Source organism: Gadus chalcogrammus, chromosome 3, assembly GCF_026213295.1.
Source record: "Gadus chalcogrammus isolate NIFS_2021 chromosome 3, NIFS_Gcha_1.0, whole genome shotgun sequence".
Taxonomy (NCBI): Eukaryota; Metazoa; Chordata; class Actinopteri; order Gadiformes; family Gadidae; genus Gadus; species Gadus chalcogrammus.
The window spans coordinates 3147018-3159205 of record NC_079414.1 but is presented as its reverse complement, the minus strand read 5'-3'; the positions used below and the strand labels follow the sequence as shown (position 1 = coordinate 3159205).

At 41.2% G+C, this 12188-nt stretch overlaps 1 protein-coding gene across 1 annotated transcript in view; it reads left to right on the top strand.

The window, feature by feature from the left end:
* LOC130378165 (zeta-sarcoglycan-like) overlaps window positions 1–12188 on the top strand; it is a 200356-nt gene that overhangs the window by 111383 nt on the left and 76785 nt on the right. Inside the window, exon 3 of the mRNA XM_056585053.1 lies at window positions 9435–9536. Coding sequence (XP_056441028.1) covers window positions 9435–9536 — 102 coding nt within the window. The remainder of the gene's footprint in view (window positions 1–9434; window positions 9537–12188) is intronic.

The window sequence follows — 12188 nt, the reverse complement described above, 5'->3', positions numbered from 1 at the left end:
CCAGCCGTACTGGCTGCCTCATTTCATTCCTCTGCCTCACGTGTCCGTTTGCTAAGCGACGGGACATGGGTGTTTATTAATGACGTGTTCGCGTATAGTAGTGTCCGCGCGCGTCCGGGATAACTGTAAATGAGTAGGCTATAACTAGTATTTTTGCAGGCTGAATACTTCTTAACTTAGAGGGACCAGTCTTGGCTGCGGACTCGCATTCAAATTCCTCTTGTTTGCGGCGGAGGTTGGGGTAAATATAAAGATCGGACGAGAAATTGACGTAGCTGTGCTGTCCTCCTTCTTAATTGAAGGAGCAGGCAGAGAAAAGCTCTCTCCTGCTGTGCTTTCATTAAAATCAAATTCACAATGCCAAATAGTGATAAGACGTCCATTATGTCACCGCCGGTCCAGAGATGTGTCAGGTGTGCGCGAGGGACATAACGGACACTTTTGTTACTGTCATATATACAGTACATTCGGATCACATTTTAGGAACAGATCTATTCCGCATAGTTTATAGTATGCAGGGTTATAGTTTATTAACCCCGAACACGTACATAGAACAGCACACCTAACTAACACACACGTCATTCTCGGTGACAGTGGCAACAACGACACACAACAGAACAACACACAACAATGAACAATCCCAACCCATTAACCCCACTGATCATTAATAACACCAACAACTAGCAACGGACCCAGAAAAACAACAATAACAGCAACAATAACCGCAACAACATGCGCTCCGAGAATCCCACAGAATCCCCGGCACGAACCCGGAAGAGAACGAACACGTTGCGAACACTGGTCGCTACAATATGTTCAATAAAACGTAATCACGGACAAAATACGTTTTTTTGACAAACTTAATTGAGAATGCCGAATAGTTCTCTGGGAACGTAATTTTGATGAGAAAGGGTTGCTCTGTCTGTCTTGGTCTCTATAGCAACGACCTCAGCTACCCAGCACTGGTCAAAAAAACGATTGTTTCTCTCAATCAAAGCACAAAACAGGACAACTGATGCCCATAAACTTAACCCATACATGTTTTGTAATTAACAAGGACACGTTGGTGTAGTTGTGTTGAGGAATGTCACAGATTTCACTGTAAAATCGCCGTTAATGTGCAGACATCGGGTCTTCCGTTAGCCAATGGGATGAATGAATGCTCATAGCTTCATACATTGCCAAGGAGGGATTACATTGCAATGAGTGGAAAACCCCCTGCGTCGAAAAAAGAAGCACATGGTCCTGCGTTAGCCAATGGGATGAATGCTCATAGCGTCTCTAAGTGCAGCCATCGGCTCTTCCGTTAGCCAATGGGATGAATGCTCATAGCTTCATATATTGCCGTGGAGGGATTACATTGTAATGAGTGGAAAACCCCCTGCGTCGAAAAAAGAAGCGCAAGGTCCTCCGTTAGCCAATGGTATGAATGAATGCACATAGCTTCATACATTGCCGTGGAGGGATTACATTGCAATGAGTGGAAAACCCCCTGCGTCGAAAAAAGAAGCACATGGTCCTGCGTTAGCCAATGGGATGAATGCTCATAGCGTCTCTATGTGCAGCCATCGGCTCTTCCGTTAGCCAATGGGATGAATGCTCATAGCTTCATACATTGCCGTGGAGGGATTACATTGTAATGAGTGGAAAACCCCCTGCGTCGAAAAAAGAAGCGCAAGGTCCTCCGTTAGCCAATGGGATGAATGCTCATAGCGTCTCTATGTGCAGCCATCGGCTCCCCCGTGAAGTTGTTACATTGTAAGGAGTTGAAAACCCCATGCGTCGAAAAAAGAAGCGCAAGGGTACCCTTTTGCGTCAGAAACTGAAGCCAAAGTCACTGACCGTTCGTCAGAAATCGACGCGCTCGGAATGAGTATGTGTTGCTGATTCACGTCATCTGTATCACTCTGCAGTCCGGTAACTTATCAACCCCAGCGTATTCGGTTGCTAAGCGACGTCGAAGACTTTGGCAAACTATTTCTCTGCTGATCAACGCTACGAATGATAACAAATACATTGGAAAAATAAACACTTTGTGAAGTTGTTTTTTCAATTTGGCAAGTAGCCATTACTAATAATACCAATACTCTTTGGCTGGGATGATGAGGGATCAGACAAGTCATTTTAGTCTGAATACATAGGTAAAAAGCACCAGAGCAGGTTGCTAGTACCATGGACAGTATCAGAACGATAACCTGTTGAACTAAATGGATGTGGTAGGCTACACCACGGGATGCGTCTGCAGACCACTGCCACATAAATAAAGGTCAGACGCGATATTTATTGATTAAGATTTGCTGGTGCTGTCGCGAGGTATTTTGTGCTTTTTGTATTCAAGTGGTCGGCTGTTTTAACTTGCAATTGATAGTCGGTGGAGTCAGTCTCTTGTTGACACAAAGTGACTTTTGGTCATTCTTGCTTTGCTTGAATCCTGGAATCATTTTGGGGGGGAGTGCATGAGTTTTGGTCAGAATGCCTGATGTAGGCTAGTTTTGATGGAATGCGTGTTGTCATGATGTGATACAGCGTTCAGCTGTGCAACATATTTTTTCAATCTTGACGACTTTTGTAGTGCTGTGTGTAGCCACACGTTTGGCCCTTCCGAACTTAAACACGCAGTTAAATTCCTTTCCTAGCTCCTCTTGTTTATGTTGTTAGCTTAGCAATACGTCACGTTGTCAACATTGGATACATGGAGCAGAACATAGTGGGTCATATGTCCGATGCTTTTTGGAAACGTATTCTTCATAAAACGTACCAGACAGATTTTGTATACATTTTATTCCTTAGTAATTAGCTACATCGGTATGCCGTCTTTCAGAACCTTTCATTACCGGTGTTACACCGAATTCTGCGCCCCAGACCCACCAAAAGTGTGACCCCAGGGGGCGCTGTTGCACATTTTCTGCAACATGTACGTGTGCATTATAACAAAAACATAAGATCTCCTGTGGGTCTTTCTTTTCTTGATACATTCATTCTAAACAGCATTTTACACAGTAGCCTATAATAGGAAATGCACAAAGGTAAATCAGCGTAATTTAACACTGACTGTAGCTTTTTATGGGTAAAGAAGCAACGGTGAAGGACCGTACCAAACGCCCTATCCATTGTATGGGTCTGTAAAATGCTAATCAAATCAATCAAATGTATTTATTAAGCACCTTTAATAAAAAGGTAAATGGTTGGGGGGGGAGATCTTATGTTTTATGTATGTTTTTGTCTTGCCTTTCTACTCTTCAAACTCGAGCATATTGCAGAAAATATGCAACAGCGCCCCATGGGGTCACACTTTTCGGTGGGTCACAGAATTCGGTGTAACGCCGGTATCACACTAAATTTGTACCAGTGTCACGCTAAAATTGTACCGGGTACGTAATCAGATTACGTAAGGGGTTGTCCGTTGCCAGGCAGGTTTCAATCGCGCTCATGTTGCCGACGACGAAATAATATAACACAGATAACGGATAGCTAGATAACACTTGTTTTTACTTTATATTTGTATTGCATTTAATTGTTTAATTGAATTTACCTAGTAAACTGAGTGTTTAATGTGTATCATAGTTTTGCTAGCTTGTGTTAATTTAATTTCCTTAATTTAATTTAGAAAATAGATTATAGGTAATAGATAGATAGATAGATAATAGATTGATAGATGGGTAGATAGGTGAGCAGGCATTTACTAACTGGTAAATGTTTTTTATTATTCTTATTCACGTTATCCCCATAACATTTAGCTATTACTGTGTAGGGAAATAAATAAATACAATGCAATACAATACAAATATAAAGTTAGGAACGCTAATAAATGTAATTTGTAAAATAAGTGTTATCTGTCTTGTCGCGTTCAATGAACGAGTTTGCGAATGTTCAAGAACCAGAGATGGGAGTAAGTCCCATACATGCAAGTCTCAAGTCAGTCGCAAGTCTTAGCCCTCAAGTCTCAAGTAAGTCCAAGTCGTCAGTAAGGAGGATCAAGCAAGTCAAGTCCAAGCACAGCTTTAGTCAAGCAAGTCAAGTCAAGTCTCATCATCAAGTCAAGTCAAGTCAAGTCATTATCAAATTCGTTTTTTTCAAATGTCTGTATTTCATCAAACCTGTTTTTCAGTCATTTCAGTCAGTCAGTCATCACTGCCTACAAAGTAGTCATAACATTTGAAAATGAAGTTTTTATTCCGTATAGCCTCATTATATTCTAGGCATGCAGTTTTAGTGTTTTAGTGTCAAGCTCAGGGATGCAAACGCAAAAAAAGTTTTGATTCCGTATAACCTCATTAGAGGCGTGCATGCATTGATATTTAGCAACTAGCTAGTCAGTTCTGGTGTTACAGCTAGCTAGCGCTTCGAGAATAGCAGCTACTTTTCACCATCAATAACAACTAGCCTACTAGTACTCTCACTAATGTCAGCAGCCAAGTAGCAAAATGACAATCAAGGACGTTAATCCATCTAGGTTTGCAACATGTTACTCACCTTTCTTTATGTGCTGTCCTGAAATGTCGGACTGACGCCCATGCATTAAGGTACCCAAAAAGCTTCACTTCTGGTAAACAAATGATTAAAAAAGCGTCACTACTGGTGAACGAATGGATCGAATGAGTAACAACTCTTCATCAGTCAGATCCAGCTCTACCAGTCGATCCAGTGCGGGAACCAAGCCAGCCCTCGACAGCGCTTCAAACCAAGGGCGGCAGGTTTAAAGCATGCCCTGCAGCGGTGGACATTTGCTTTTAAGCCTTCTACATTACTAATGCTACATAATAAACCTTAAATGTGAATATTAATGTAGTATTGTGTGTATGTGTTGTGAATATCTTCATTAAAATATGACAGTCATCCCGTCTGTGCCCTGTTCATTTAATAACTAATTGTGAAATCCCAGTACAATTCAGTTGCTTTCATAATCAATTGGTCAGTTTGCTAATTCACAGAAGGATTAATTAATACAGTATCCCCTAGTCTGTTTACCAGTAACTCCTCAGTTGTTACTGAATAACTCACTTAGGGCCCCAGTCGTTCATCATTTATTACTCAGTAACAAATACAGTAGTCCCCTGGTCTGTTTAACAGTAACTCCTCAGTAGTTACTGAACATAGTATGTCACTTAGGGCCCCAGATAGGGCCCCAGTCGTTCATCATTCGTTACTCAGTAACGAATACAGTAGTCCACTGGTCTGTTTACCAGTAACTCCTCAGTAGTTACTGAATAACAGTCACTTAGGGGCCCCAGTTAGGGCCCTGGTTGTTCATCATTCATTACCAAGGGCGTCAGTTTGTTTTAAGAAGTGGTTGGAACAATAACCATAAGCTTGAGTGTGGTTTGAAAAGTGCTGGGTACCCTTATGTAAGCTATACATCCATTCAACACTGCATTACAATATGCTCTACAGTGTATTGTCAGGTGTTGAAAATACTATCCGAACAATACAAGTTGAAAACCACAGTTTGTGTTTTGGCTTGTTCTGCAAAACGGCGTTGGAAACACCAGGGTATTGGCTCGGGATATGTAATACTAATACACACAGGACAAAGAACAGTGTTGGCAATTTAACACTTATCTTGACATTAACAAAGTTTACCAGACAAACACTGCCAGACTGTAAAGGGGGTACGAAATGAAACGAGGTACTGAGCATCAGCCTTTTGAAGACGAGCAAGGGCTGCTGGTAGCATATGTTATGCTACATTAAAAAAAAAAAGAAAAGCGCCCAGAGGAGAATTGCATCTGCCAAATCCTGACCACCAGTTAACACTTGCGAAGGACCAATGTAGACTTCACTCGTTACAACATCATAAGCAAATTGCCCGCAAATAAAATCCCCTACAGTTTAGGATAATCACACAGGTTATGCGAGAACATATTTATGTCAGGATAGGCCTACCAGGCTCCAAGTCGTCACATATCTCAATCAGACAAAACAACTATAACCACATTGGCATAGCAATTGCACCGTGTGTAGCTGCTACAAGCTGCAATCTATATAAACAATGCATACTAGCTGGAGCACCAGTGGCGTCACTAGGCTGTTTTATTCGGGGCTAAAGCCCCGGATCTAATTTGATTAGCCCCGAATCTTTTTTGTTAAAAAAATAAAAAATATATTTTTTTAGATATTTTGCTGCATGCAGAGCCTGTGCCATATCCGCCCGTCGAACATGCTCCCATTTGTTAGGACTCTTGCGTAGGTTACTGCTCGGAATTTCTGTTCTACTGCTCAAGATTTTAAGCCATGAATTGATGAACTTGCATTGAAGAAAATATGTCAGTTTTCTGTGGGCTGTAAATAGGCCAATCTATGAGGTTAAATAGCATTTCCACTGTAAAATGATGCAGAAAAGGCACAGATAGATGAATCCACCAGAATGCAGGAAATTAAGTGTTTGACGCTCAAAAAATGTTTGGGAGCACCCCCATACCCTCACCTATAATTTGTCCCCGAAAATGTTGAAATGAACCTAGCCTATATGACCCTATACGCAGGTTGTATGCAATATATTCATAGATATGTTGTCTTTACTTTTTGTATTAAAAAGAAGGCATGTCAGTAAACTCCATGCCGGCCCTTAGTGTGATTATCACTTCATCATAGAGTGGCCCTTCGTGAAAATGAGTTTGACACCCCTGATATAGGTAATGTAAGGTCTGTCTCACTTGTATTAATTTTACTCTGAAATAACTTGAATGGAACTTTAGATGTCTGGGGATAAGCAGCAGTCAGGTAGAAAAGCTATAATTAGCTGCCTATTTGGTTTATTTAGGGAAAGCATTATGAAAAAAAATGTGCATGTGCAATAAAGTATACAACAAAATTTGCCACACGCGCACTGTCCTATTCCCTCTTGGGCTAAGCCCCAGATGTTTCAGAAACCTAGAAACGCCCCTGTGGAGCACCAACCAGAATCAGATCACAATCGCTTAGGACCGTGGGTAACCTTTGGCGAGGTCATCACGAGCAAACAGAACCAGCAGCAAAGTTTACGTAAACCAATTTCTTACCTTACGTGGCCCTCCACATGCAGGCTAGATAATGTATCCATGTCGTTATCCAGTGTCACAAACATGCTTTTTACAGGAAGCAAAAGGACCGGCTATTTTCTGAATAAAACTGTCAATTTTGGCTGTCCGTCTTGAAACTTCTCCAGTGCGTTCACTGTGCGTTCACACCAAACGCGATGGGGCGACAGGATCCCATACAAAGTGAACGTATAGACGCGTATGGGTCGAAAACCGGCGACAAGTTTTGATTTGTCGCGCCACACTTTCGCCGTGCACAGGCGAGCGCGTTCACGAGGATTTGTGGCGCGACAAATTCGCTCAAGTTGAAATATTTCAACTTTGACACGAATTTCGCGTGATGACAGCCAATCAGCGTTCAACAGCGTGGCCACTGAGTGACATGTGTAACGTAATAGCCAATCAGCGTTCAACCGTCAAACTAAGTGCAGTGCAGTGCAGTCCGGGGTGAACTGCAGCATGGAGGAGAAAGTGATTATTGTCGTTTGCGACTCTCGGAGCTCTATATATAATAGTATATAATATAATATAATTGTATATATAATATCACGCCCAAAAGCTCAGTGCGCCTCCGGATGGCCGTAGCACGGTGAGCTCTCATAGGGATTGGGCTTCTCAGGGTTTGTTTACCGGCGTTGCTATGGGTTCCACTCTTGTGTGTTCCAACGGTTTATTAGGTAGGCCTATCTTATAAATTATGTTTTCGTGCGCGCCTATCGCATGATTTTAGACTCGACGATTTCGGTTGAGTATGTGGGGATATTTTCAGTCACAATTTGTTTGCACATTTTTAAAAGTGGTGGGGACAAAATTTGTATTTTAAATAGTGGGGGGGACATGTCCCCCCCGTAATCGACGCCTATTTTCATTACTCAGTAATGAATACAGTAGTCCCCTAGTCTGTTTACCAGTAACTCTTCAGTAGTTACTGAGTAACTGTCAATTAGGGCCCCAGATAGGGCCCTGGTCGTTCATCATTCGTTACTCATTCTTTCTTCAGTAACTACCTACGTTTTTGCGTATCTTATTGTAAAGTGTTACCACATTTGGGATAAAATATAGAGTAAATTAGCTGTTCTGTTATAGTAATAAAATTCGCGTTTTTAAAATTTGGATATTTAAAAAAACATTAATGACTTTAGTAAGAAAAGGGTTAGTATTAGTAGTACTAACCCTTTTCTTAGTGTGTGTCGAGGTAAAAGATTGTGAATAAATAAAGAAAGAATAAAACCTAAGAAGAACAACAGTGGAACGCTGCATGCAACACTCATCTAATAAATAGATTCATAAATATGCCTAAGAAATAAATGAAAATTGCTATGAATGGAATAAAAAAATAACAAGAAAATAATTATGAAATTAAATGAAGGTTGAATTATGAAAGTAGCGATTTAAAATACTAATTCTGTAGATAAACCTATATAGAGTCATTTATGTGTGAATATTGAAATGTAATTAAATTATTTCAGGATTTATTTCATAGCCATATATTTTTGTTTCATAGGCATGTTTGCTCCTTTATTTATCAATTTCCAATTTATATATTTACTTGAATGGTATTCCATAGAAAAACGGCAACAAACACCATCAACAAACCGACAAAAGTGCTCGGTTGTTGGTTGTCGTCGGTTGATGTTGACTGTTGTCGGCTGTGGTCGGCTGTTGTCAGCTGTTTGTTGGCTGTGGTCGGCTGTTGTTGTAGTAGATTTTAACTGAGATATAAAACACTCCGACTAATTTAAGAGAGAGTAGAAGAAATCGAGGGGTCCGGAGCAAGTATTGACAAAAGACTATCGTTTAAAAAAAGCATCAACGATAACAGCCGAGTGGGTTTGCAAAGACACTGGCGGTTCACAAACTCCAGCGTCTTTCTATACACACAAACAGAGCAGTTTCTCCTTGAGGTGTCCGCCTCCATTCAGTCATAAATCCGTCTTAACCTGAATGGTCAGCGAATGGTCAACAAAGATAGCCCAAGACACTAGGCTGAGGTCAGCATGCTTTAACCCCGTAGCTTCCTGCTCCTATTTGGGGTTCCACCATCTGTTCTAACCTCAGACTCCCAGGCTCCAAGCTCTGGATCAGAATCCAGAGACACCTTAAATGTTTTCTACCATTAGATATACAGGCCTAATAATAATCATAGTTTACCATAGAATATAATCATTGTTGTCGGGGGAAGGTGTTGGTGTGAACTTGTTGATTGGACGATACGTTCCGTTCACCCTTCAATGGTATCCTGCCGTTGTCGGGCAGTGGGAACCTTTAGACTGGTCTGGATTACTGGTCTGCTTCTCTCCATTCATGCTCACATCTGCACATCTGCTGAGTACTGGAGGTTATGTGTTTAGTGACGAAATCACTAACCATGTCTCTCTCTCTCTTCCTCTCTCTCTCTCTCTCTCTGTCTCTCCCTAGGACGGCATGGGGAAGCTCCGCGTCACTAAGGAGGGCGTGCGTCTGGAGGGCGAGTCGGAGTTCCTTCATCCGCTCTACGTCAAAGAGATCAGGTCACGCAGGGTGAGCCCTGGAAACGCTTTTCTCCAACACCTCCTCTCCTCCTCTCCAAGTATTGGATTGAATGGGGCATGATCGATCATGCCAAAGGAGATGACGCATGCACACCAGAGATGGAAATTAACTTTTTTGCCCACCAGCCACTGTGGCAGGTAGATTTAAAAATCTACCAGCCATTCATCTTTTTTACCAGCCACTTTTTATACGCTATGTATTTTTTTAATATATGCGTACATTTTAAACAATATAATGGTAACAATAGATAAGATAAGTGTTTTTCATACACATCAGTTGGTGTTACAATGACAAGTTTGGGGATAATTCATCTATACAAAGTATTTTCATTAAAAAACAAATTGACATATTAACAATAAAACAACATGCATGGCTAAACCATCATAAGTCGGAAGGATAATTTGTTTTTTTATAATGTGACTGCATACAAATGTGTCCACAGACATGGTAACTAACGTATGATAGTAAGCATAATTGGCCCTTAACACTAATATTCAGAAAAAAACACTGCCTCAAAAGGCAGTGTTGTATTGGCTTAAGCAATACAAGTAGAGGCATATACTTGAACTTTATACTCTGAACTTTTAAACGTTGCAAACGTGCAAACTATATTTATGTGGCATTCAGTCCAATGCTGAAAATATATCTGTGGCATTCAGTAGGCCAATGCTGTGGTAAAGTGTGTAAAGTATGACCAAGTGTTTCTTTCTTTGTTGTGAGAAATTTGTTAATGTTTGTCCCTATAAAACAATAATGGTAAAATAATAAATACAAAACACGACGGTAACTGTGTAAGTCAAGCCGTCCAATCCGAAGGCTCTACCTAACCACTCCCCCTACTCACTTCCACCAATGCAAAGCGACCAGAACTGAGTAGGGGAGGGCGTAGCCTAACTAGTTTGTGAACGACCCAGAGAAACGCAACGCAAATTCAATTCAACATGTATGAGGCTTTAATAAAATCCCGGACGATTTTGAAATTCCGCAACACATTTTTTAAAAGTGTCTCAAAAAGAGGGCATGTCCGGGCAAAAGAGGACGTCTGGTTACCCTACGTATGGGAAACCGATTTGATCCCTACCTGTAACACTGTTAAATAGCGGCCCAAATTGGTAATTTCTCTGCTTGAGAAATGCGAAGTGTGGCGTGTGCATGGGTTGAATTTTGTGTGTCTCACGCCGAATGCGTGAGACTTGAGAGCCCTGTTACCGATACATTATCCCGGATTCTGACAGTCGCAATTCAGCAAAAGAGGCGTAGAAGAAGAAGGGGGCGGATGTTGACGGTAATGGTTGTGGAACTGTGCAGCGCCGTATAACGAATGTATTAAATATGCACATTTGATCGGACCTGATTGGAAAGTCTAGCCGACACAGTGGCGGGTGAAGTGACACAATTCACCCGCCACCATACAAATCCACCCGCAAATGGCGTGTGGCGGGTGTTCATTTCCATCCCTGATGCACACCCACACACACACACACACACACACACACACACACACACACACACACACACACACACACACACACACACACACACACACACACACACACACACACACACGCAGCATCCCCCAGGCGTCTTCAGAGAAACGATAGGTGTGTGATTCTAATGGGGAAGTAACCAACAAAAGCAAACGTGAAAATAAATGACTGCTATGTCAACTGGTATGGATCCGCCCAGGATGCTTCCACCATTTTAATTGAATCTGATTTCATTGATTGTACACTGCTGCATTGACAGTATCAATGACACCTAAAATACCGGCTCTCGGTTGGGAAAGGGAGCTTTCTCTAGGTGAGAAAATGTATACAATGGCTTAATTCACTACTCAATTAACTAGTCATGAGGGAATGAAAGTTGGATGTCATGTCTTTGACCTTAGTACAAGCATTAATGTTTCTATGACGGCAAGACAATGTGTAGATGAAGTAGATATGAATGTAAGAATGGTGTACGTGTGTGGGTGTGTGTTTGTGTGTGTGTGTGAGTGTGTGTGTATTAGGATGCCTGCGTGTGTTTGCGTGAGGCTGCTTCATGTGTACAGACTAGCATGTAAATCCTCTAACGGCCTCTAGGTGGTTCACTAGAGATGAGCATGTAGTTCCTCTATCGTCCTCTAGGTGGTTCACCAGAGACTAGCATGTAGTTCTTCAGGTTCACTAGATTAGATTAGATTAGCTTCACTTTATTGTCAATGCACAGTAACAGGTTACAATGCAACAAAATGTAGGTGGGTCTAACCAGAGTGCAAACATCAGTTTGAGCAACATGTATAAATATTAGTGGTGGGCATAGATCATTTTTTTTAATCTAGATTAATTTCAAAATGAATCTAGAATAATCTAGATTAAAATGGCAAACGGCAAGAAATCTGTTCGTTTACCTTGACAGCGGTCAATTATACTGGGCAATGGTGATTTATCAAATATAATTCACCACCGAAAGTTGTGAAGAGCCCATGCAAGTGAACGGAGCATAAACAAAAATAATTGACAGCTGAACGTTGGGAAGGCCCATGCAAGTGAACAGTCTACAGCATTGAGAAGTATAATAAGTGTAGTGTAATAAGTGTAATAATCCATAATAATGCAAGGTTTAGAAGTTAAATACTTGAAACTTGAAAGTTGTAGAATA